Source organism: Argentina anserina, chromosome 3 (genome assembly GCF_933775445.1).
Source record: "Argentina anserina chromosome 3, drPotAnse1.1, whole genome shotgun sequence".
NCBI classification, from domain to species: domain Eukaryota; kingdom Viridiplantae; phylum Streptophyta; class Magnoliopsida; order Rosales; family Rosaceae; genus Argentina; species Argentina anserina.
In genome coordinates this window covers 110,476-136,582 of record NC_065874.1, presented here as the reverse complement: position 1 = coordinate 136,582, position 26,107 = coordinate 110,476, and the positions used below count along the sequence as shown (strand labels likewise).

The 26,107-nt window shown below is 40.1% G+C and overlaps 7 protein-coding genes across 7 annotated transcripts; 4 read left to right on the top strand and 3 right to left on the bottom strand.

Moving 5' to 3' along the window:
• The first annotated feature begins 74 nt into the window (after positions 1-74).
• On the top strand, positions 75-1,780 carry LOC126789470 (DNA oxidative demethylase ALKBH2). Its single transcript, XM_050515621.1, has 4 exons — positions 75-449; positions 705-821; positions 917-1,106; positions 1,376-1,780. Exons 1-4 carry the CDS (start codon positions 201-203, stop codon positions 1,567-1,569), a joined length of 750 nt encoding a protein of 249 aa, XP_050371578.1. The 5' UTR covers positions 75-200; the 3' UTR covers positions 1,570-1,780.
• Positions 1,781-1,926: 146 nt separating this feature from the next.
• Positions 1,927-5,271, top strand: LOC126789469 (acetyl-CoA acetyltransferase, cytosolic 1). The gene is made up of 14 exons (XM_050515620.1): positions 1,927-2,193; positions 2,279-2,377; positions 2,473-2,646; positions 2,733-2,838; positions 2,965-3,103; positions 3,382-3,459; positions 3,534-3,599; positions 3,801-3,886; positions 3,983-4,082; positions 4,172-4,282; positions 4,365-4,406; positions 4,539-4,625; positions 4,815-4,900; positions 5,039-5,271. The coding sequence occupies exons 1-14, from the start codon at positions 2,157-2,159 to the stop codon at positions 5,070-5,072; spliced, it is 1,245 nt and encodes a 414-aa protein (XP_050371577.1). The 5' UTR covers positions 1,927-2,156; the 3' UTR covers positions 5,073-5,271.
• Positions 5,272-5,421: 150 nt separating this feature from the next.
• Positions 5,422-8,007, top strand: LOC126789468 (WEB family protein At1g12150). Its single transcript, XM_050515619.1, has 4 exons — positions 5,422-5,717; positions 5,926-6,012; positions 6,116-6,307; positions 6,409-8,007. The coding sequence occupies exons 3-4, from the start codon at positions 6,131-6,133 to the stop codon at positions 7,951-7,953; spliced, it is 1,722 nt and encodes a 573-aa protein (XP_050371576.1). The 5' UTR covers positions 5,422-5,717; positions 5,926-6,012; positions 6,116-6,130; the 3' UTR covers positions 7,954-8,007.
• Positions 8,008-12,224: 4,217 nt separating this feature from the next.
• On the top strand, positions 12,225-14,738 carry LOC126788497 (U-box domain-containing protein 35). Its single transcript, XM_050514493.1, has 4 exons — positions 12,225-12,844; positions 13,937-14,055; positions 14,147-14,262; positions 14,366-14,738. Exons 1-4 carry the CDS (start codon positions 12,271-12,273, stop codon positions 14,643-14,645), a joined length of 1,089 nt encoding a protein of 362 aa, XP_050370450.1. The 5' UTR covers positions 12,225-12,270; the 3' UTR covers positions 14,646-14,738.
• A 214-nt stretch (positions 14,739-14,952) lies between these two features.
• LOC126789174 (serine/threonine-protein kinase D6PK-like) lies at positions 14,953-18,574 on the bottom strand. The gene is made up of 3 exons (XM_050515265.1): positions 18,363-18,574; positions 16,782-17,857; positions 14,953-15,984 (listed from the first exon to the last, which is right to left on the bottom strand). Exons 2-3 carry the CDS (start codon positions 17,720-17,722, stop codon positions 15,096-15,098), a joined length of 1,830 nt encoding a protein of 609 aa, XP_050371222.1. The 5' UTR covers positions 17,723-17,857; positions 18,363-18,574; the 3' UTR covers positions 14,953-15,095.
• A 673-nt stretch (positions 18,575-19,247) lies between these two features.
• LOC126789394 (serine/threonine-protein kinase D6PKL2-like) lies at positions 19,248-22,053 on the bottom strand. Its single transcript, XM_050515535.1, is given in 7 exon segments — positions 19,248-19,688; positions 19,690-19,974; positions 19,977-20,082; positions 20,929-20,977; positions 20,980-21,037; positions 21,039-21,318; positions 22,028-22,053. Coding segments are annotated over 7 exon segments (1,245 nt in total).
• A 15-nt stretch (positions 22,054-22,068) lies between these two features.
• Positions 22,069-25,143, bottom strand: LOC126789175 (phosphoglycolate phosphatase 2). The gene is made up of 11 exons (XM_050515266.1): positions 24,973-25,143; positions 24,816-24,883; positions 24,659-24,751; positions 24,494-24,565; positions 24,353-24,424; positions 23,630-23,689; positions 23,487-23,539; positions 23,210-23,307; positions 23,024-23,123; positions 22,541-22,644; positions 22,069-22,437 (listed from the first exon to the last, which is right to left on the bottom strand). Exons 1-11 carry the CDS (start codon positions 25,076-25,078, stop codon positions 22,337-22,339), a joined length of 927 nt encoding a protein of 308 aa, XP_050371223.1. The 5' UTR covers positions 25,079-25,143; the 3' UTR covers positions 22,069-22,336.
• Positions 25,144-26,107: the final 964 nt, after the last annotated feature.

Genomic DNA, 26,107 nt, shown 5'->3' with positions numbered 1-26,107 from the left:
GATGCATAACATGACTACTGTGTTGAAATTTGAATGTAAACTTTGCACTAGTTTGCAGTACACGCACAAATAGCAGCTTAAAAAGCCGTGTTTACATTGGCCCAATGGGTTTAGGTATGGCCCAAAATGCAATGAGCTTTTTAGCTGCTTAAATGTAGGCCGGGGTGGCTTGGCGCGCAACTCGAGCTCTGGTTTTAGCCATGAGTCTGAGGAAGTTGGTGAGCAAGGGAAACCCTAATTGTAAGGAAAGTGAGAATGATGATGATGATGGTGATGACAAGGCGAAGAAACAAACGACGGTAGCTCATGATCTGGGGAATGGAAGTGAGGTGGTGTTAATACCGAGGTTGATGAGCTTCGATCGGGCTTGGAAATGGTTCGATTACCTCAACACCCAGATTCCTTGGACAAGACCCACTATTCGCGTCTTCGGCCGTTCCTGCCTCCAGGTCTCTCTCTCTCTCTTGTTTGTTTGTTTGCTTCGTATACTCGAGATTATTAGTTGGGATTTGGGAATTGTTCATTTCCTTGCTGTCTGTGAATGGTTTGATCGGATTAATGCACATAATGATGTATTGTTCTGCAAATATTTGGGTAGAAAGTGGTCCATCCGATTTGAATGTTTACTATTCTATATGCCTGAATATAGTCTAGAAATTGTTTGAATTGTGAACCCAGCTAGTGGTTTTGATTTATGTTTTCAGCCTAGAGATACATGTTATGTTGCAAGTCCAGGACTAGCGCAATTGGTTTACAGTGGGTACCAACCTCATGCTTATTCATGGGACGATCTCCCTCCTCTTAAGGAACTCTTGGAAGCGGTACTAGTTAGCAATGCTTACTTCAGTTGCGTATGAGTTGTTTCCAAATCCTTCTTCCTTGCTCTTATTATTCATTCCATCATTTGTCTTTTTAGGTCCATAAAGCTCTTCCTGGGAGCAGATTCAATAGCTTGCTCTTGAACAGGTATAAAGGTGGTAATGACTATGTTGCTTGGCATTCTGATGATGAAAAGGTGTATGGTTCAACTCCAGAAATTGCGTCCCTGTCCTTCGGATGTGAGAGGGAATTCTTCTTGAAGAAGAAACCCACTAAAGCATCTCAAGGTATAGTCCCATCCATGTCAATTAATTGTTTCCTCCATTTCTATCATTCCTCAAGGAAGAGCTAGTTTCTTATTCCGTCTTTGTTGCGTTTTACGCGGCGTGCACGCACATGAGTACATATCTCACAGCATTACAATTTGTAGCAGTACATTGTACATCTCCCACCACAAGATTCTATTTCATACTGAATGACAATTACTGGACTTGCATTGAGTTTATTGTATCAAAATGTATGCTGAAATTATATTGTTCTTGTGGATGCATGAAAGAGAGAAAAAATGATCAAGAAAGTACAAGTAAGCGATTAAAGAGGAATCATGATGATCAGCACTCGTTTGTGCTTAAGCATGCATCACTCTTGGTGATGAGAGGTCATACTCAAAGGGATTGGCTGCACTCTGTGCCTAAGCGGACAAAATTAGAGGCCACTCGTATTAACCTTACCTTCAGGCTTGTGCTCTAATCTGAGTGTTGTCGGTAGGATCAGAAGAGAATGGTTGTTCATTTCAGTCTCTTCTTTGTTGTTATTTTGTGTGGCCTACTACTTTCCATTGACAAGAGGGATTGGCTGCATTCTGAAAGTCTCCCTATATGCCATGTAAAACAGGTCTTGGTGTAGAAATTGAGAGTTTGTTTTCTCTGTTTATTCTGTCCCTGAAAGACAAGAGGCATCACTATTGTGCTAAGCTATTTGACTGCTGATTGAGCCTGAGAGTTTTTGCAATTTAATTTGACAAATCTGAAATTGGTTGCCAAGTTACTGGCAAATGGGGGGTAAAATTGTAAAAGAGAGTTTCAAAAAGATTGGGTCGGGTGGGCCCCGACGGGCCAAATCCAAAATGGGGACGGGGAGAGATGCGTGTTGCAGTTCCCGGCGTAAATGATATGATCTGCAAATTGCGAAAATGAATTGATGATGACAAGTCCTTTATCATCATCATCATCATCTTATATATAACAAAACAAACAAACAAGTTGAGAGAAATTTGATTCATAGCTGCTGCTGCTCTCGAGCTTCCGAGCTTAGCTTGAGATCTCGAGTGTCCTCTGATGGCTTCTTCTGATTCTTCTTCTATTAAACCACGAGGTAACAAGTGCTTCTCTTTTCTTCTTGGGAATTGCTTTTCTTCATAATCACGATCATATGATGTTGATGGGTGTTGTTGAAACAGATGTATGTATAGTTGGTGTGGCTCGTACCCCCATGGGCGGTTTCCTTGCTTCTCTCTCGTCTCTCTCAGCAACCCGCCTCGGCTCTATTGCCATTCACTGTAACTTTTCCTCCCTCCCACTCTTAATTATTACTCTTATTCTCAATCAATCAAATCATTCAAATAGAGAGATTGTTTGCGTGTGTGAATTGCAGGTGCTCTTAAGAGAGCAAGTGTGGACCCCTCCCTTGTCCAAGAGGTCTTCTTTGGCAATGTCCTTAGCGCCAATTTGGGCCAAGCTCCTGCCAGACAGGCTGCTTTAGGTGCCGGCATTCCCAACTCCGTCGTCTGCACCACCATCAACAAAGTCTGTTCGTCCGGCATGAAAGGTATCTCTCTCTCTCTCTCTCCCTATTTCCACTTTCTCCTCTTTGGTTTTTATCATTACTTAAGTAAACTCTGAATGAATGCTCAGCCGCTATGATCGCTGCACAAACCATCCAGCTTGGTCATAATGATATCGTTGTAGCTGGTGGCATGGAAAGCATGTCCAATGCTCCCAAGTATCTACCAAATGCCAGGTTACCCTTTCTTCTTTTTTCTATTATACAATTTTGAACAACGCACTCTCTCGATCTCTCCATGCTTTGTACACATTTGTTACTTCTTAACCCCAATCTATGTTCTTAACACTAGTTTGCAAACAGACAGGGATCACGGTTAGGACATGATAATATTGTTGACGGCATGCTTAAGGATGGCTTGTGGGATGTTTACAATGACTTTGGAATGGGAGTTTGTGCAGAATTATGCGCTGATAAATACTCCATATCCAGGGAACAGCAGGTACAAACTTCTCTGGGGCTAGCTCTCGATTAAACGTATTCGTGCCACTTCACCTGTAACTGTGGCAGTTGAATAGTTTTGCATTACTTTACTAATACCCTCATCATGTTTTTGTATTTAATACATGAGTAAGAAATGCTACTTGGTTCCTTTGACAACTGACTGAACTGAGACACCTGGGCAATAATGATTTTATGCGTGTTTTTCTTTTGTGTAATTACTTGAATTCAATATTGTAGCTGGTGGCATAAAGTTTCTGCATCCTTGTTTCTTTGCAGGATGATTATGCTATACGAAGTTTTGAGCGTGGAATTGCTGCACAAGATGCTGGTCTCTTTGCATGGGAAATAGCTCCGGTGTGATTTAGTTCTTTTATGAACAGAAGAATCTTTATCATAGAGTGTCTGTAAATCTTGATTTTCATAAACAGGTTGAAATTCCTGGGGGGAGAGGAAAGCCTTCCTCAATTGTTGACAAGGATGATGGTTTACAACAGGTAAGCACAATGGATGGGCATGGTAATTGACAGATGATAAAAAATTCTTTCAAAAAAGTAGCATGAAATTTTAGTTTCCAGATTGGAATTTGCATGATATGGATAAAATATATCAGCTATGTCTGGATGCTGACAAAATTGACCATAGCCAGTGCCCTTATCGTTAATGCCAATGTATTCTTTTCATTTGTACCTTGCTAGTTTGATTCTGCAAAATTGAGAAAGCTTCGACCAAGTTTTAAGAAGAGTGGGGGTTCAGTTACTGCTGGCAACGCTTCTATAATAAGGTTCTGCTTCTGATGTCCATTGGCCATTGGTGTCTCATATATATTACTGCCACATTTTTAACAGTGCATGATGTTTTCTGCTTTTCTCTTGGACAGTGATGGTGCAGCTGCATTAGTCCTAGTGAGTGGGAAGAAGGCACTTGAACTTGGGTTACAAGTAATTGCTAAGATTAAGGGATTTGCTGATGCAGCTCAGGTAGTGAAATTTCTGTTCGTATTTAGTATTTACCATGGTCAGATGGAACTTTATATTGTGTAATTGCTGAGACAATATTAACTGGACAGGCACCTGAGTTATTTACAACTGCTCCGGCCCTTGCAATACCAAGGGCTATTTCAAATGCTGGTTTGGAGGCTTCTCAGATTGATTACTATGAGATAAACGAGGCATTTGCTGTAAGAATACATGTTTTTGTTCTTTGATAAAACTTTTTGATCATAAAGCTTTTGGTGCATATAATTGTTTTAATCTCTGCAGGTGGTGGCTCTTGCCAATCAAAAGCTCCTTGGCCTTAATCCTGTAAGTATTCATGAAGAACTTTGTATGATGATGCGCATATTAGCAAGCAAGTTATTTCGGCTATTGTTTCACTTTGCTTCCTTCAGTCCAGTATGAGCAGATACACTTAATTTGTCTTTCTGATGAATCCAGGAGAAAGTTAATGCCCATGGTGGAGCTGTATCTTTGGGACATCCATTGGGATGCAGTGGAGCTCGTATCTTGGTTACTTTATTAGGGGTAATTTATTAGGGACTTTGTTTTTTGTGTGCTTCACTTTTTGTGCCTGTGTTTGAGCCTGACAGTTCAAAGAGCTGCAATTATGCATCCGCGTTTTCTTTTATTTCCCTGAGGTGCATCTAGCTTATTCCTTCCTTCCGGACAGTTGTTACTTTTGGGCGTCTAAATTGCAGAGTCATGGTCTTGCAGGTATTGAGGCAGAAACATGGGAGGTATGGGGTTGGTGGTATCTGCAATGGCGGAGGTGGTGCATCTGCCTTGGTACTTGAGCTCATGTAAGAAATTCACATGTTATGTTATGTTATGTTATGTGGTGTTATGTTATGTGGTGTTTTAAGTTTTGATTTACATTTGTGAAAAATCTGATCCTTGCATATGAATGGTTATGTGATAAATAAATTTGCATATTGCAGGCCAGTTGCGAGAGTGAGACCTTCCAGGTTATGATAATTTTGTGTTAAATCATTTCGTTTTGCCTTCAACTTTGTAGCTCAATAAACGGTCTGTGTTAGACATTACTATGATATACTTTACCTTGAATAGAAGGGAGCTGAGCCAGATGTTATGGCGAGATGTAGTCAGGAACACATTTGTACTACATGTAATACCAGATTACTGATAAAGAGTGCCATGATTTCTCTTCTAAGCCTTGACGCAAAATGAGTGTTACGTATTGTAACTTGAAGCAAATTGCTTCATCCGCAATCAACCTTTCCTCAACAAAGACAGAATTGAGACACACGATGCCTCGATCATCATTCATTTTCGAGATTTTCATTGCTGGAAGCAAACATGGCCGAGCAACCAAAAGCAACGGTGGAGGTCGTTTATGTCTTTTTCCCAAGTATCAGCAGACCCGCGTACTTCTCTGTGATTCCCGCTAATTTAGGACTAAGACAAAATTTTGGACCTCATTTTGGACAGGGCAAACCAAGGGAACAGAGAAACCCACATTCTATCAATCTTCTTCTCTTTTACGTTTGGGATCTCTGAGAATTTAATAGAAAATTTCACATTGTGGGTTTGGGTTGAATCCAACAACTCTGGCTGTAATGATGATCCTTGATGCTGGAGACAAATTCAAGTAGATCGGTACGTGCCCTCACGTTTTCATGTACTTTCTTCTGTGTTCAATCTGTTCACGTTTGTCGACATTCACTTCGACCTGTGTCTGCACCTAAAAAATAATACTATTAAGAATTAGGAATACGACATTTGCTAATTCTCCTGCATTAGCATATAGCTATTACAAATTTCTAGTCTCCTGGGTATGATTACGGAAGCTTTCTCTTGGAAACAGAAACCAAGAATCAGGAGATAACTCTCATTAACTTTCTCCTCATTATACTGGGACGTGCCATCAATCCAGACATTGTTTGTTTGACTGGTAATTTTGATGATGATTGCCTTCTGGTGGTATTTGTTCTGTCAATTCAACTGGAGCTGATGAGACGCATATGATCCATGCTAATATGGGTTAAATGTTGCAGCCAAAGGAAATCAAAATGGCAAATATCCGCATAAAGGATCACCCAAAGACTTCACCAGGTTCTCCAAAGGTAGAGGTGGGAGAGGTTGACACCAGAGCACCCTTCCAATCTGTCAAGGCTGCTGTTAGTCTTTTTGGTGAAGTCGTTACTAGAGGAAAACAAGCATCGTCACCCAAGAAAAAACTCTCAGAGGTGCCTACACACTCGGTTCGATTCGATTCCTCGTTATCAATTTTGATTGCTCTATGCATGTAAAAATCTATTTCGCATTGCATGTTTGTTTGTGTTGTCAGAATGAACTGGACAAGGAGACACAGCTTCTGTTGGCCCGGAAAGAACTCACCAATATTAAGCAACAACTAGAGAGTGCTGAAACCACAAAAGCTCGAGCAATTTCCGAGCTTGATAAGGCTAAGAAAACATTAGAGGAACTAGATACTAATATCAAAAGTATAAGTCAATCCAAGCAATCAGCAATGAAAGACGCAGAAGAAGTTAAGGCTCGCGCCAAGAGTCTGGAAGAGGTGAAAGCCAGAGAATCAACTCAAGGTGCTGCTTGGAAAAAGGAATTGGACCACGCAAGAAACGAGTACACAAGCATCGTTACCCAACTTGATGCTGCAAAGCAAGAGCTCACCAAAATCCGGCAGGACTTTGATGCCGCCTTGGAAGCAAAACTGGTTGCATTCCAACAGGCGGGAGAAGCTCAACGTTCTGCAAATGTTAACTCTGACAGGGTCACCGAGCTCCAAAAGGAAATTGCAGGCATGCAAGGATCCATTGAGCAGCTCAAAGTCGTCTCTGTACATGCCCAAGAAGAACAGGCAAAGGTTGTGGCCGAGAGGGAGGCCCGCCTACAGGCTTACAAAGCTGCCAAGCAACAAGCAGAAGACAAACTGCTATCTCTCAAGGAGGAAGTTGATCCTGAACAAATCAAAAATCTGGAGGCAAAGCTTGGACAAACAACAGTGGAAGTTGAGGTCTTGCAAGAGGAAATGAGAAAAGCCCATGCGTCTGAAATGGACTCCGTGAGACTCGTGACAATGGAGTTAAATGCAGCCACAAAGAAGCTGCAGGAAGTTGCTGAAGAAGAAAGCTCTCTTCGGAGCTTGGTGAGCTCCCTCAGGCTGGAATTGGAGGATGTGAAGAGTGAAAAGGCTGAACTCAAGAACAAGGAAACGGAACTGGAAGCTCTTGCGACTAGTCTAACTGCTGATATAGCGAAAAACAAACTCGAGGCTGAATGGGCCAAGGAAGAAGCAGATCGTGCTGCAGTCCAGCAGTTGTCATCACAGACCGAAAGCGCCAGACTGGAAGCCGAGAAGATGAAGCAAAATGCTATTCAACAGAAGCGAGAAGCTGAAGATAATCGAAACTCAGCTGAAGAAGCAGAGAAGAAACTGAAAATTGCACAGGAAGAAGTTGAAGTTGCAAAAGAAGCAGAGAAAATTGCCTTGGAACAGCTCAAGGTCTTGTCCGGGAGACCTCATGACACAACAGAGAGCACTACTCCTAGTACAACCGGGAAGATCAAATTATCTTTGGAGGACTATGAATGTTTGAGTAGGAAAGTGAAGGAATGTGAAAGATTGGCTGAGATAAAAGAGGCAGAGTGCATTGTCCAAGTAGAAGCCATCAGTGTGAGAAAGAATGAAGCAGATAAAAAGTTGGAAGCCAACTTAAAAGCGATAGAGGAAATCAATACTGCAACAAACTTGGCACTGACAAATGCAGAGTCAGCAGAGTCGGCAAAATCGGCCATTGAGGGTGAACTTCGCAAGTGGCGTCAAGAAGAACAAACGGGAGTGGCAGGCGAGTCGTCAATGTCACCCTTCTAGCTTTTTTCTTCCTGATTTCCAAGCTCACCAGTCACGGCGAACCTTGGTATGTGTCCACTCTTGTTCAGAGAGAGAGTATATCTTGCTGCAAATTAACTAAAATTTGCTGAGTAACATATTCTGATAGTGTAATTATATTATTTAATCATCACAATATCTTGTTCCAAAATGAGAACTTTTTGTTGTAACACTTCTTAGTGAAAACTGAAAACTTTTAAGGCCCAGTTTGGCGCAGCTTCTTGAGCTGCTTTTGGGACCAAAAGTGTTTTTGGGTCTTACATGGTGTTTGGTAACACGTGAAAACTGATTTCGGTGGAAGTGGATTGTCCCAAAAGCAAGTTTAAGAGAAGTTGTTATGTACATGCTTTACGAATAGCTTCCGCAGAAATCTCAAAAACACGGAACCATTTAAATGAATCTTCTCTTTTAACCCTATTTTGTCTTCGGTGGTTTCTTCAAATTACCCCGAAACCTTATCTCCTCTCGACCTATCATCATCGCATATAGCTAGCAAATGAAGATTGTTCTCCTTCTCCTAATCTCTAATCCCTAATTCAATAATCAACTCGATCAAGAACAACCATTCTCATCAAAATCTTAGTAGAGGAGCGTCGTCCCCTGTCTTAAGAGGTAAACCCCTACAATTATTTTACATGACTGGTTGATCTGTTGTTGATTGTCATTGTTTTCTGGGTTCTGGGTTCACCTTCCCATTTTGTCGTATTAAGTATGTAATCAAGTATTGTTTCTAGAAACTGTTGTGTTTTCTCTCCTCTAGACATGAAGTTTCTTGTAATCCAATTAAGCATTTAATGGATGCTTGATCTTATGTGCTTATTCTTTACCTGTTTCCGACTGAATAGAATTCGCGGAAATCAGATTCTGAGTTATTTGATTCGCTGGATAGCTTATTTGGCAACAAAGATACAAGCACTCCTCTGGAGGTTTCTAGTTTTAGTCAACCAAAAGAGGTATTTTGTGAAAACCTCTGTGAACTTTTCTGTTATATTCAAGATGACCCAATAGGTGGCTAGTGGTATATTTGTTTGACTGATCACTCCATGGCAGTAGAGGTCTTTGTTTTGGTTTTTGGGCGGATCACAAAAAAGTTAATTTATACACACTTAATTAGAAAAAAGTCAGGCAAAGATTAGAAATTAGAATCTAGTCACTTTTTCAAAACTGATACAACGTTGCCCATAAACTTCAATTAATTTATGAGACTGCCACTGACTTAAATGTAAAACAGATCTCGGCATCTCACAGACCATCGTCGGGAGTTCTTCTCGGTGGTGACAACCAGATCTCGCAAACCTTTATCAAACCTTCATCTTCAGGTGCTCTTCTCGGTGGCGAGAACGACCCTGTTCTCGACGAAGACGTGGAGATGCCGAAACTCAGTAGAGACTGAGTTGGATCTCCTTCGTTGAAACTAAAACAGTGGGGACAGAGCCCTGGAACTCGGCATGCCATGTCGTGCTGGTCCTTTGTCGGCGGCGTTGCGTCGTTGTCTCTAGGCTGGGTTGATAGCTTTCCAGGTTGACAGAGATGGAATCGACACCGCCACTATTCTTCATCTCGGGTCGATCTCTCCAGCTCTCTCTCACTGGTCTTCATCTCTCTCTCTCACTGATCGATCTTACTTGAGGCTTGGATTGAGCTTGATCCAAGTCGCCGGGCAGAGTCCTCGTCGGAGAAGATGCGATGCAGATGCAGAAGATGTCGCTGATGGTGCCCAGAGGAATTATATGCTGATGTTGAACGAATTTACCGCTACTGCTATCACAATAGCTATCACATTGTGTGTCACATTAGCTATCACACTACCTGTCACAGCAGAAAGTTAGTGTGACAGCAGGTGTGACAATGGGTGTGACATGGGTTGTGACAGCGGTGAGTTGTGGTTTGACAATGGAGGTGCGGGGTGGAGACGCGGGGTGGAGATGTGGGGTGGAGGCGCAGGTTCACGGAAGATGCACATACGCTGATTTTGAACGAATTTACCGATGTTGCTATCACATTAGATATCACATTATGTGTCACATTAGCTATCACACTACCTGTCACAGTAGAAAGTTAGTGTGACAGCATGTGTGACAGGGGTTGTGACAGCGGTGTGACAGTTAGTGTGATAATGGTTGTGACAGAAGGTGTGACAGGTAGTGTGACAGTGGGTGTGGTAGGTAGTGTGACAGTGGGTGTGGTAGGTAGTGTGACAGGAGGTGTGACATGTAGTGTGATAGTGTCTGTAATAGTGGTTGTGACAGGAGGTGTAACATGCCGAGAGGAAATGTGGAAATATGCGAAATTTTGTTAAAATTCAAATGAGATTGGTATAAGTATGCTCAGAATGAAGATAATAGTTATAATTAGGGAACCTTGAGCTTCGGTTTCGTCGGAATTGCTTGGAACACCGCTATCGATGGCGGCAATCATTTGCGATGGTTGTTGCGTCTTGTACGGTTGGTTGATTCGGAGTGGGTAATATATCAAATGAAAGAGGGGAGCGAGATATTTCTAACGGTACCAATTTCGTCAAAATCTATCGCCGGACGAGAAAGTTATGGCCGAAATTAGAAAAAGAATGAAAAAAAAAAGAGTAAGAAATGGCAAAATAGTTCAGAAAATATTTTTAAAGTGATTTTTTTCTAATTTTGTTGACTTTTTTTATAATTTCTACTTAAATGTGATGCTTTTTTTTATAATTAATTCATAAGTAATGATTTTTTTCTAATATAAATTAAGAGATAATACTTTTTTATAATTTACCCTTAGTTTTTTTGTTGTTGTTGGAAGTGTTTCCTTTCACTTCTTGTTTGGTTAGGATTTCTTAACTACTATTTCACATTTCCTTATTTTCAATTTGATGAATTTGGTTCATATTAGAAATTAAAAAATATATATTTGCAACTAAAGATACTATCGGGTGGCTCCTCCTCCAATGAACCAATTAGCTAGCTACTTGAACAAGCGTTCGCAGCCACCTTATAGGAGTCACCCGAAAAATAGCCTCTCTGGCGGGTGAAGAACCAAATATACAAACACCAATCCCTGAGTCCCAAATCTAATAGGCTAAGTGGGTGGGCTAAAGAAACATAGATAGTTAGTCCCAAATCCACTACCAACAACTATCAAGAAATTGTTCGCATCCGAGCCTTCATAGAGAAACATAGCTAGTTATGAATTACATAGTTATCGGAATGTTATGATCATCCGGCCATTGCACGCATAGATTAAAACTTTTCACACGAGTCTTTAGTTTAAATCGCGTGCTCATATTCTTAATTCTATACGATCGATTTCGTTAAATGCAAGTCAATAACGATGATTTAATAACATGTTCATTCAATTCTATATATTTAACCCACCTCACATAATTTTTCTAATTAAATATTACATGTCAAATTGTGATTGAAAATGTAGATTACTAGGCATTGACACGTGGTGCTACGGTCGCACTGAAAAATTTCTCATTCAACAGCTAGCATTCCACGTCATGATAATAATCTATATATGTTTAGATAAATGAATTCACAATAATGTATTATATAAATATGCTTAATTAGACTATTTCCTAATCTGTAAGAATATACGGATGGATATTCTGTAGCAATCCGTTTCGTGTATGAGGGGATGGTTAAATTTATTAATATATACTTTAAGCAACATACATATACACACACGACGTATATAGTATATACTGATCGATCCTTCTAATAATTGTAGGGCGTCATCAACTACTGAAAGCAACGGCCATTACAGAAAGTCAATTGTACTTGTTCGATGTCCACGAGAATCTTAAGGTTAGAAACAAGAAGGTTATCCGTGTTAGGCCGGGTGCTAGTTAAAATTAAGACTGAAATTATTAGTCATTATTAAGAGATCGACAGACCTAGCTAGCCAGCCTAGCCTTATTCTACGTACATGCTGCAAGCAGGCCTGTGTCTCAAATATACATTACTCCATGCCCTTGTTCATGTTGTAATTGAGTAGATTTCTCCATTTAGCTTCTCCGATCCGAGTTCAAACCTCTCAGCTTTTCAAAGCCAGAAATGAATACTGGACATGTACATGAGATTTGAGAGAGATGCATGTGAGCTGTATATATTGGACAATTAGTTATAAGGAGATAATTGAACGCGCGGTCAAACCAAAGCAGCTAGCTGCTACATTTCTATATTAATTCAATATATATATATATATATCTCAATATTCGTAGATATAAATCAATATTCGTAGAAAGAAATGAACTATCTAGCTTATATTGTTGAGACTTGACTCGTATTGTCAGGATCCATCGGGTGAGTTCATATTGATATGTCAGTGTTGAAGACGGACACCGGGGCGCCCTTGCCCTTTCACTCTGATATGGATCATGATGAGATTCATCAGAGAAGAACTACTGGCACTACTGGCCGTGGCGGAAGTGAATACCATCAGCCGCAGCAGCACCACCGTGGTGAAGGTGAAGATGATGATCAATACCAGTTTCAAGACCAGTTACAGTACGAGTGCAACATCTCAAGGACTAGTGTATGGGAGATAGAAGAGGAGGAAGAAGATGATCATCATCATGAGGGTTCAAATTATTCAATTGGAGTTTCACATGCTAGTATTCCAATTGAGATCAGAGAGCTTTTCGGTGACAAGCGCTACTTTCCCATGCCCTCCATCAAGGAAGAACAATATGATCATATCAATGGTCTGCCTCAATCTTCTTCATCGTATAATTCCAACGGCGACATTGTTAACTGCGTTTATGTGGCCGTCGGAAAGAGCGAGTCAAGCATGGACGCCTTAAACTACGCCGTCAGGCAGCTGCTGCTCTCTCCCAACACTATCCTCTACCTCATACACGTTTTCCCGGAGATCAAGTACATCCCAAGTCCATGTAAGCTTCCAGTCTTTTTGGCTTTTTGCTTAATTTCTTCCATGATCAATACCATTGACCAAAAGATCAATCAACCAGCTAGCTATAGCATGTTCCTATGATCCTATCTAGGTTTGATACATTATTCTCCGACCGTCTGACTTAGCTATCATAAAGACAAGAAATGATCGATATAATTATGTGTATCATATATATTTTGCGCATATATATATACACAAAAAATTCTAAGGGTACGGTGCGGATTCGGCGATTCCGGCGATACGCAACGATGTCGCCGACCAGTACAGCCGCACTCCCCTCCTCCCGGCGCTCATATTTGTGCTGCAGCCGAGAAGCCCAATAAATATATATATATATATATATATATATATGAATTTTCAGGTGCGGACGTCCGTACTTTACGTAAGGTACGGATTCGCCGATTCCGGCGAAGGCAGGCTGCAACGGCATGACGGACCACGACAGCCGCACTCCCCACCTCCCGGCGGTCCCGTCTGTGCCGGTCGAAGCTCCATCGGCGACCCACAGCGGCCGGAATCGCAAAATCGCCGAAATCTGCCCAGAAACTTGATTTTTACAGATTCTGGCCGCCGATGGAGCTCCGGCCGGCACAGACGGGATCGCCGGGAGGTGGGTAGTGCGGCTGTGCTGGTCCGCCGCGCCGTTGCGACCTGCCGTCGCCGGAATCGGTAAATCCGCACGGTGCAGACGTCCGAAGCGGCCTATATATATACACACGTAGCTCGCTAGCTAGCTGCTTCCAATCAAGTTTTGCAAAAATTCACGGGAAAAACCAACCTCCCCTTTTGACAATTTACTTTTATTATGACTTCAGTGTTCTCATGATTTCTATCTGCTAGGCCGGCAAATGAAAAATATAATTAATTAATTACATTCTTTGAGCTTAGTAGTGGACATAAACAAGCAATGAATGGCATATCGATGTATGAATCGATCAATTCGAAGAAAGCTATCAAATTGAAGAATATTGCTGATTCATTTGTGCACGTAGCGAAATACCAAATATGATCTTTTGGGATATAATTAGTATGCATATATGTTTATCGATCACTGCGTACATTGTGCATGCAGTAGGAAAACTTCCGAAAAGTCAAGTGAGTTCAGAACAAGTCGAAAGCTTCATGGCTCAAGAATCAGGCAAGAGAAGACAGCTCCTTCAGAAGTATATTGATGCATGCTCGGCTGCAAAGGTACATACTTGCATATATGGATCCATATATGCCCGCAACATTTTTTAATCATATATAATTCATAACCTAGCTAATGGAAAATCGAATGCAGGTTAAGGTGGATACTCTGTTGATCGAAAGTGATATGATCGCGAAGGCTATTGTGGACCTTATTCCTATTCTCAACATACGAAAATTGGTGCTTGGAACTGACAAATCTAATTTGAGGTAAATTACATACAAAGGCCGGAGCTTAGCTGCCACTTAACAACACCCTGCTCGATCTTCATGAATTTGATTAAACTAGTTGGTATTTGTATTTGGTACGTAGGAAATTGATGTCTGGGAAAGGTGCGAGCGGGATAGCTGATCAAGTCCTTCAAAGTGCACCCCAAGAAGGCTGTGAGATTAATATCATTTGTCAAGGAAATCAAGTGATGATTAATGACTCGCTTTCTCCACGTAGCATTCCTAATGCCAATGATCACAAATCGCCAGAGACTCTTTCACATAAAGGAGGCAATGATGATAACCCTAACTCGATCCTATACGGCTCTCAGAGAAATGAAGCCTTTTCATTCCTGTGTTTTAAACCCAAGTGCTCGTCTTAGTTACTATAAGATCTGCCTGCACATTGATTTGCCAAATTATATATTCCTGCTGGTCATAAATAAAGAAAGCGGGGATAGCTCAGTCGGGAGAGCGTCAGACTGAAGGTCAGGTGTTCGATCCACCTTCACCGCAAGAGTGTACTGTTTGACATTTTTCTTTCTTTTTTTTGTGTAAAAAACTGAAATATGTTGAAACCTTTAGTTAATTAATATGGTGCAAATCAACTGATCTGCATAACGCCATAACCAATCCAGATTTGCTTCAATCTGGTGCAAACTACAAAAAAAAAAGGAACGGTCTGATTCATCACGTATATATCTCACTGACTCACTTCACAGTGATTTCACTCAATGATTATGCAGTTTAATTTAGAAAAAGTGTCAACAGGTACAATCAATAACAACAAACATACAATCCTTTCACCTGATACCATCTAGATACTATTAGTGCTAAAAGAAATCAAACTCTAGGTAATTATCAGAACCCTTTTGATCAGGAACAACTTTCACGATGGTAGGAGCCTTCTCCTTCTCACTTGTTGATATTGTTGGGGCCGGCATCCGCTCAATCTCAACAGGTTTTGGGATCTCAGGCGGGGTTGCACAACGTATCAATGCCCAATTAACACCTTCAAAAAAAGGGTGTTGCTTTATCTCAGTTGCCCCTCGTTTGTATGCCAATCGATTCTGCGGTTCCTTCACGAGCAATCCCCTGATCAGGTCTCTTGCGGCAAAACTCACAACTGGTGAATCTGGAAACCGCAGGGGCTGACCAACCACATTGAATAGTGTTGCTCGATTCCCAGAACCCTTGAAAGGAGTCTTACCGAACAGCAGCTCATACAAAAAGATTCCAAAAGTCCACCAATCAACAGCACTTCCATGGCCTTCACCCTTGATAATCTCAGGTGCCAAATACTCGTGAGTCCCAACAAATGACATAGATCGCGCATCAGTTGGTTCTGCCATCAGCTCAGGTAATGGTCTTACTTGGTTACCAATTTCGTTTTTCGGTTTTTTGTCCTTTTTAGACTTGCTGGAAAACAGACGGGGTGAGAAGCACGTTGTAGGAGCTACACAGGATGGGTGGATGCAGGAAGGTGGCTCAATGCAAGCTGGCTGCACACAGTAAACAGAATTTTTTTGCAAGGGCTCAAACTCCATTGAAGAGGTCTTGACTAGAGTTGGACTAACAGCACAACGGAGTGAGAGGTCAAAGTCAGAGAGCATTATATGTCCATCTTCCCTGACCAGTACATTTTCTGGCTTTAGATCACGGTACACAATCCCAAGCATGTGGAGGTATTCCAAAGATAGCAGGACCTCTGCAACATAGAATCTGCAAGCGCAAACAAAATCAACTTGTTAGTGTGAAGCAGTAAGCAAAAGCATCATAGAGTCCTGCTGACACATAGAACCAGTGCTCCAATTAGTTAAAAAATTTGTCGAAAACAAGATATAGGACCATATCATTACATCAGTGTCAAACCCTTATATCTTAAAAGCAACATCAATCCTTAGTAGGATCACATTATCCCTAGAAGATCATATTGCTGATGTTCAGATTCATCTGCTTATTATGCAAGTTAGTTTTCTGAGGGAAGAATAAGAAACATCATTTACTGTCCGGACAAAATTGCAAAACCATATTGAGAACTTAGACAATGAAATAGTGAAATAATACCAACAATGTAATATAATTATGATACAAACAGTTTGGCTTTGCCAAAGAAAGCATCACTAGCCCAAATTGTTGCAAAAGTTTAATGAAATTAAAAAAAAACAGAGAAGCATGTACATTTTATAAGAGAACTCAAAAACTTTTGCAAAAAATTCAGTGTTTTCAGAGTACTATGTTTGGTTAACGAGCTATGCCCATAGGAATATAATACGTATAGGTCTTACTTAGCACATCAAAAACCTATATTTTCACTCAAAATGCATCCCTGCTCAATTAGACCATAATATATATTTTTATCTTAAAACCAAGCCAATGGAACAGGCAATTACAAACCAGATGTATTCCTAGCGAATAAAGAATTTATCATATTGTGATGAGAAAACTGAACCTTCTTTCTTTCGAGTTAAATTCAATTTCATAGATTCAGGTATTATGTGCAAGTCTGCGAAACGTACTTTACTGCCTGCTCAGAGAAATGCTTGCCCGGCTGCCTCTGCCGAAGAGTGTGCAAGTCACCTCCAGGACAGAACTCCATTACCAAGCAGGAAAATTTATCTGTCTCAAAGTGGGTGTATAATGTTGGAAGGAAGGGATGATCCAGAGATTGTAGAATCTCTCTTTCTGTCTGAGCACGAAGAAGCTTTTTACGGCTTGCTAGAGATTCTTTGTCCATAACCTTCATTGCAAAATAACATTTGGTACCACTCAACTCAGAGAGATAGACACTCCCAATATCCCCACAGCCCAATCTCTTTAGCAATCTGAAATGACCTAAACCCATAACCCCATCTCTTGATCGGACAGCTTGTATGGCTTCCCATCTCAAGTCATTTGCTTTGTGTGGCTTGCTGATGCTGGTACTAAAGCTGCTACAAGTGCTCTCATCACTGATATCACTGCTTGTGCTTCCCCTACACATACTGCTCTTGCCACTTTCAACAAAATTATTGGCACTTCCGCTAGTCTTGGCAATACTGCCGGCTCCATCGCTAACTTTGGCAGAAACTGAGCTGTACTTCACGCTTTCATACTCAGATATCTTCTTTTCTTGATCAACATAACTTTCCAGTGAGCCTCTAGTTAAATTGACAGATGATTCTACTTCCTTTGATGCCTTCTTAAGATTGGTTGACAATGAAACTGAATTCAATTTCCTAATCAACAAATCAGCAGATCCTGTTTCATTGAAATTTTCTGGCCTTGAACCTTCTACTGCAACATGCTTTGATGAGTTTTGTACAGATTTCAGCAAATTCTCGGGAGCTACCAGCTCTGATTTGGTTGCTTTCATGATGCGTGTGGGAAATTGTTTGACATCATCTGATTCTACCGTTTGAACACCAGCTGCTTTTGGTTGCAGTCTGGAGGAAGCTCTAGCACTTGATTTTGAGGCCATCAGATTTCAGAGATAGGGCCTACTAAGCAGATGGGGAAAAATCATTGTTCTGCCCCATTATGAGCATCCTTGTAATCTTGTATCTTCCACTTTAGCAACCAAACGTACTTAACTTTCACAGCAGCAATAGTGAATCTACAAGAAAACAACCATTTCAATAAGTATAACAAACCACCATGAAATGATTCAGATGCAATGGAGACCCTGAATGCATACTTCCATTCATATTAAAAAGAAAGACAGTTGTTAAACTCAAGTTAACAATCTTTTAGGAAATATGCAATCTTAAGAGCACGACCTCAATAAGTAGATTAAACAATAGATAGAGAGCAGCAGCAGCTGATATTACCCAATGAGCCAAGATGCAAACTGAAACGAGCTCCTGGTGCAAAAGTTTTGTTTTTCAATTTTATTTTAGCAGCGGTATAAAGGTGTAAAACCAAGTCCAAATTGGTAAAACAGAGACTGAAAATCCCAACAAGGCTGCAAGCATGGGTGAATGCAAAGACAGACATTGAATAACATGTAACAAGGAGTAAACAAAGAGGCATCCACAGAAGTGAAGCTTATACTTTGAGTCTGTTGAATAGAATGAACGCTTACTGAATAGAAGTTCAGATCTATAATCAGGGAGCTGTACCTTTTAGGGGGGAGAAACCAAAGACAGATCGAGAGCGCGAGAACGCAAAAAGAAGAGTCAGAGATTTGAGTTGGAGTATGGTTTGGCGGAGTAAAGTTTTGTTTCTAGTCGCAGCTTGAGCTATGTTTGCAAGGGGAAGGGAAACCGGACGCCTCCGCAGGAACCGGGGGTATGTGAAATATTTCTCCACAGAGAGAGAGAGAGAGAGAGAGAGAGAGAGAGAGAGAGGTCAAAACGTAAAAGAGAATCAAAGCTTCTAATTTGTTTTCTTTTTCTTCTCATTCAAGTTGGTATTTTCTTTTGTCCCAAACTCCCAAAGACCAAAGTCCCCCAAATAAAAACTGCTTGGTATATTTACCAAAAAATAATTAGAAAGGTGCTTAATATCATTATAGATTTATATCTAGTGATCACAAGTGTTTTTGGCTGTCCTCAAACATCAAACTGTCGAATATTTTAACAATTGAACTTGGTCGGAAATTTATGAGTTACATGTATAACATCCTGTACATTCTCCGTTCAACATTATTTGCCATTAGTGTGACTGTGTGAGTACTATAACTGAGACGTATGATTACTAGTAGAGAAATCATATGGTTAGTGTTTCATTATGTTTTAACATGGCCTTGGATAAACTATAGTTCAACAAGTCCGATTAACTTCGGCAATTCGAGTCAAGTCCATCGAGTCGTTAGCCTAATTTCTAGCAAACCCAAAAGTCTGCACTAGTCAGCAAAATCCATTCGCGAGAGAGTCATGCTATTATCGACACAATATAAGCTATGCTTTTTATCAAGCGGTCAAAAGTAAGATCGGCCATCTACTTGAGGTGGAGTGAAAGGTACTGGCACGCCAACAACAACAGAGAACGAAGAGTCGAACCGTCTATGGTTCGACACCGGGGCTTCCTGATTGTTCTCTGAGAAGGATCCGTTTTCCCACCTCGAAAAGCTCCGTCTCAACAGGTTTTGGGATCTGAGGCGGGGTTGCACAACGTATCAATGCCCAATTCACACCTTCAAAAAAAGGGTGTTGCTTTATCTCAGTCGCCCCTCGTTTGCATGCCAATCTGTTCTGCGGTTCCTTCACAAGCAATCCCCTGATCAGGTCTCTTGCGGCAAAACTCACAACTGGTGATTCTGGAAACCGCAGGGGCTGACCAACCACATTGAACAGTGTTGCTCGATTCCCAGAACCCTTGAAAGGAGTCTTACCAAACAGCAGCTCATACAAAAAGATTCCAAATGTCCACCAATCAACAGCACTTCCATGACCTTCACCCTTGATAATCTCAGGTGCCAAATACTCATGAGTCCCAACTCCCAACTAATGACATAGACCGGGCATCCGTTGGTTCTGCCATGAGCTCAGGTAATGGTCTTCCTTTGTTATTAATATCGTTTTTCAGTTTTTTGTCCTTGTTGGACTAGCTAGAAAACAGACGGGGTGAGAAGCACGTTGTTGTAGGAGTAATGCAGGATGGTTGGATGCAGGAAGGTGGCTCAATGGAAGCTGGGTTTTTCCGCAAGGGCTCCAACTCCATTGAAGAGGTTCTGACTAGTGTTGGACTAACAGCACAACGGAGTGAGAGGTCAAAATCGGAGAGCATTATATATGTCCATCTTCCCTCACCAGGACATTTTCTGGCTTAAGGTCGCGGTACACAATCCCAAGCATGTGCAGGTATTCCAGAGATAGCAGGACCTCTGCAACATAGAATCTGCAAGTTCAAATGAAATCAACTTGTTACCTTCAAGCACTATGCAAAGGTATGGTTAGGGACTCGGTGACAATCAGGACCATTGCTCAAATTAGTAGAACAGTTGTAGATAACAAGATCTACATATCACCAAATCAGTGTTGATCCCTTAATTCTTGAAAACATCAATCCTTAGTAGGATCACATTACCCTAACTGATCATAAAATAGAAAAATAGTGATGTTCACATATTCATCCGCCCTACTACACAAGCTTTTCTGAGGAAAATATAGGAATATCATTTAGTCTCTCTGAATAAAAATTAAAAACCATAAAAGAACTTAATGCTAACATTTTACTCACATTGTCTAGTTAATATGCATATGATATGTTTCATAAAAAAAATGCATATGATATGATCAGTTCGCCATGACTTGTTTTCTGAACAAAATGGGACTAAAAATGACCCCAATGCGGGTAATAGAGAAGTAAAGCAAAGAGCCAAAGATAATGGGAATTCAAATATCAAATAGGAAAAATGCATGGCAATGGCCAACGGCCACTACTATCCAAAATTTGTCACTCAAAAATCAGGAACGTATAAGATTAGCAAGAAGCCAAGAACATTTATAACTAAAAAAAACTTAATGCAGTATTCCACAAGCACCACCATATATTCAAAGAGCCTAAGATAAAGGGTGAATGACAAATGCTTTATTCTGTGAAGAGAACAATGAACAATCTTCTCCTCTAAATCAATTTAATTTCTTTAAATAACTTGATATAACATAAGAAAGTAACAGAATATATATGTTTAGTAAATTTGAGAGGATCAGATGATATTATGTGCAAATTTACTGAACATACTTTACTGCCTGCTCAAAGAAATGCTTTCCTGGCTGCCTCTGCCGAAGAGCATTACCAAGCATGAAAATTTATCCGTCTCAAAGTGGGTGTATAATGTTGTATAATGTTGAAAGGAAGGGATGATCCAGAGACTGCAGTATCTCTCGTTCTGTCTGAGCACGAAGAAGCTTTTTATGACTTGCTAGAGACCCTTTGTCCATAACCTTCATTGCAAAATAACATTTGGCACCCGCACCACTCAACTCTGAGAGATAGACACTCCCAATATCACCACAGCCTAACCTCTTTAGCAATCTGAAATGACCTAACCCCAGAATTCCATCTCTCGCTCTGACAGCTTGGATAGCTTCCCATCTCAAGTCATTTGCTTTGTGGGGCCTGCTGATGGAGCTTCCGCCGGCACAGATTGTAGCGCTGGGAGAGTGAGCACGGTCAGCACCTTCCGCGCCGTAACCGGAAGCGGCGACGTCCGCACTTTTGGTGCACTGCAAACGTCCGCTCTCTAACCATATATATATATATATATATATATATAAAGGGTGATAGATTTTGCAGTAGTCGGTCTCATGCAGAATTGCAGATGCTCTGTGAGTCTGTGATCAATTTTTGTTGCATGTATGGAAGTATGGAACAAAGAACACCATCCAGCTACTCTTTATTTATATAAATTATGTCCAGGCCATGCATTTCCCACTCCTGGTTAGATCAGTTGTCTGTATACTCAGAGCTACCTATCTCCTCCTATCTTGTTCTTGATAAGGAGTCACATGGCTAGCTCGGGCTGGTTAACGGTGCTTTGTTCCCTTCGAAATGATATATCATTATGACAGAGGTCTAACTTATCGCATACAATTTGGCAGATCAATAATATTCAGCGGTTGAAAAATTTCTTAATTTCTTTAGCCGCTAACGAAACCAAGCCTCAACGAGTATCATCAATCTCACCAATTTGTTAGAACTTTATAGACATCTCACCTGATAAAGTGATATGTGTGATGTATATTCTCAACACGTTACCGCACGTGTGGCGAATTTTCAAGTCATACACGCAAACAACATTTTAGGTAACGTGGAGTCAGTGCGACTATTTGGGCTTCACATATTGTATATTCTCAACACCACCATTGCCAAACATATTGTAGCTTGAACAAAGTTTATAGCGCTAGTTCATTGATTAGCCAAAAGCAAAAGATCATTTCATTTCTTTCATAAAAATGAGACTAAGATAGAACATTTTGCATCACATCTGCTTAATCAATTCAACTATCCAGGCTTTCTTTTATCTTTTATGAAGAGCCGGAAGAGGAATAGCATTCGAGATGTTTTATGAAACATGCATACAACACACTAGAGACTCAGCGTGATCTAAAATGGGGCCTCGAAGAATGTCCAGAGACAACTGATGAAGTTATGGTTGCATCATTTCAAAGATGTCCGACAACTTGCTTGCATAGTAATCTGGATGAGTCTTATTTGAAGCATCTTGAAGAGCCGAAAGAGTTGTAACACCTGTTGTTTAAAGTGATTGATAGACATGAGCACTTGATCATTAAATCAATTCATCTCACTAATCATGTTACTGAATATAAGTTTATCACTCAGAATTACTAACCTGAAAGAACGAGCAGAGTTTTGCACCCAGCATTCTGTCCAAATAATATATCAGTATCTAATCTATCACCCACCATGCACATTTTGGAGCAACTTATGTCAAATCTGCAAAAGAATACAATGAATCAGGCCCTCATCAACCAACTCATTTTTGCAAAGCAACAGTAAACCTTGTACTTAACATGAGGTTGAACCAAGGTAGGTCTACCATATCTTTCACTAATCACTAAATTAATCCTGCAGTTGTGTATTTCCAGTCTTAGCACCACCTATATACTCTGCGTTACCACCTAAAACATGACATTGTCATCTAATTTAGGCTTTTGATTAACCACATGGACTTGATCAATTGACATTTCAGATCAGGACTTCATCTTTTATTCTTTATGATGATTTTTCCCCCAATAAACTAACAGAAAGTATGAAAATACAACTATATCACGTGTGTAATTCTGGACAATGATGCTTTGATAAGATTTCTTACTTCTTTAGTAAAAAGTCCATGAGGAAAGTGGATGGCTTTCCAACTACAATAGGCTCCTTCTGGGTGGTTCCACAGATAGCAGCTACCATACAGCCAGCACCTGAATCCCAAAAGTGGAAAGTGAAGTGTCATGGCTAAAGTTCACATTACATTGGTTATTTTCTGGAGGAAAGGAAAGAAACTGACCAGGCCATTCTTGTAAGTCAGTCATGTGCCCAACTGCATCACGATTTGTTGCAATGAAAAGGCATCCTGGATTTTCACGTATACAAAGGGTTCCATATCTGCGGAGTGAAAGAAAAAGGTATCTTGAGGAGCAAACTAGAGAATACGAAATGAAGTTCTATAATCTAGTCATTCTACCAAATATAGAAACCCTTTAAATGTGATTGCAAGTACAAGTATCATAGACTAAAACGTGGAGAGGACTCAGAGGAGGGAGCACGGATGATGACATTCTTACTGAAGTTTGTAATAGTTGATATACTGGTCAAGACCAACAACAACTGCTCCAACCTGGGAATAGAATTTGCAAAAACTTAATGTGATGCAGAACAAAAATTTTAGAGCCAGAAAAAAAAAACTACGGCCAAGAAGTTATATTACACTTTTATCATGTTCAAAGAGGCAATTTGACTTCAGCTGTACAGTCTTTTTACCATCTTCCTGCAATGTGATCATAAATATCTCTTAAGGGGGAGACAAAATTAACTCATTAATGTTGTCCATAATTCTCGGAAACAAATTTGTCGCCCACCCCTATCATGCCCACCCCATGCCTACCACCTTAAGTAAATGCCAAGTGTCTTTTATAATACTATAGTTATAAATTTGTTAAGAAAAATGGCACTTGGCATTTACTTAGAATGACATAATTCTCACTCTAGGAGTACAAACATGACAAAATATGTTCAAAAAAGAAGCAGCAACAGCCAACAATAACGGAAAAATTGAAATCATGCTTAGAAGGCTATTGACAACAAACATAATCATACATAATTGATGTTTGTTCCATCATAAAAAAATAATAAAAATCTGAAGTGCATATCCTAGAACAGATTGAATATGGTTTGACAAGTATTGTTGTTAGACACAAAAGGCCTCATCTGTTTTACTTTATTAGGGGCAATCAAGCATGCCCTCTGAAATCAAAGCATACAGAAAGAAGTGCAGATCACAAACATATTCTACAGCACAAAATCAGTAAATGGGAAATGGTTCACGAAGTAGAAGAAACAGTAGAGTCTCTCTTACATGCGTTTTACTGTAAGAGAGATAATGTCAAGAAAAAGAGAGAGAGAGAGAGAGAAGAGTGGGGAATGAGCATACAGGGCCACCAAGAGCAGTAAAGCCGGCAAGTTGCAGCTCATCTAATATGCCCTGTTCACCGATCACATAAACCTGCAAAGAAAAGAAAGTAAAGTGATCTGTGCAGAGAGACAAACGGCGGAAGAAGAAGAAGCGGCCAACCTTGTTGTGTTTGGGAAAGTCAATGAGTTGCAAGTACATTGCGGCAGCAAAGGAGGAAGAGAATATCTCGTCCTACAGATTGAATGATTGATTGATTGATGGTTGAGTAAGCAAGCAGCACAGCAGCGAAGAAACACAGTATTGAGAGGGAGAAAAAGACAAGACCTTGGAAACAGAAATGCCAAGGGAAAGGAACTTGCTGGCGTATTGCTTTCTTGATTTTGTGGAGTTGTTGGTGACGAAGACCAGCTTCTTGCCCTGATTAACAAAAACAGTTTAAAAAGATGAAAATGAGAATGGAAGAGAAGGAAGGGAGTGGTGCCTTTGATCGGAGAAAGTCGAGTGTGGAAGGGACGCCATCGATAAGCTTGTCGCCCTTCCAAATCACACCTGGCATGGGATCAGATGAACATATTAGATGGTGAATCAAAGTATGAAATGAACGGGGAAGGGGAACATAGATAGGCAGAGGTACGTACCATCGCAGTCGAAGAGAAAAGCTTGGGTGGATTCCACAAGTTCCTTGGCTCTCTCGACGGATAGCAGCTGGGACCCCGTCGAGGAGGAGGAAGAAGAGGAGTTCATCGATACGCTCTGCAGTTTACCGGAAGAACTACTGGTAGCACACTAGCATTACCCCTGCCGGCCACCAATCCCCTTTCAGATTCCAAGCACAAAATAGCCCACCAATCAAACGAGAACAAAACCATCTGTTGGGCCTCCACACCCAAACTTTCATCCACCAATGCAAGCGACGGGACTATGCCAGCCCACAAGTAATGACCCTTGCCATCCTCAGAGTTTTGGAATAATATTTTATAGGGTAAATTCATTATAAGCTATAACCAATCAGACACTTTGATACTTAATATTTTAAAGAGAATAAGTTAGATTTTATGTGACATTTTAGTACTTATGTTGACTTCTTTGTTAAATATAGAGGGTAAAATTGACATTTACATATTATTTATCAAAATAAAAATACAAATAGAATTTTATGGGTTTAAGACCAACTTATATCACATACCAATTCATTATTTTTGTATCAATTGCGAGAAAATAAACATGAATTAATTTTAACCTTTAATTGAAGGTGAAAAATTAAATTTTTGTTTAGGAAATCAATAATTTATTTAAATACCCACGAGAATATTTTTAGTTAATTAAATATAGCCTCGCGGAGTAGTTTTATAAGACGATTAAATTTCATAAACATAAAACTGATTTAAGCTATCAACATGACAAAAAATATTATTTAAACATATAAAAAGATTAAGATTTGAGGATAATGAACACATAAAACTAATATTTTATTATATTTTTATAAGTAATATACTTAAATATCTATTTTACCATTCCATTAGTAAATATAAGTATCAAAATGTCTTATAAAACCTAACTTCAAGTACCAAACTGTTCTCTTTGAAACATTAAGTACTAAAATGTCCGATTGACTATACTTCAAGTATCATTGAAGGAATTTACCATATTTTCTAACATATCTTCTATTAATAAAGAAAGAAGAATAGTTGATATGTTGACTGGTTAAAATTTTAAACTACCTAAATTGTCCATAATTTATTAAACTCTAAAATCTATATGACTATGATTTAA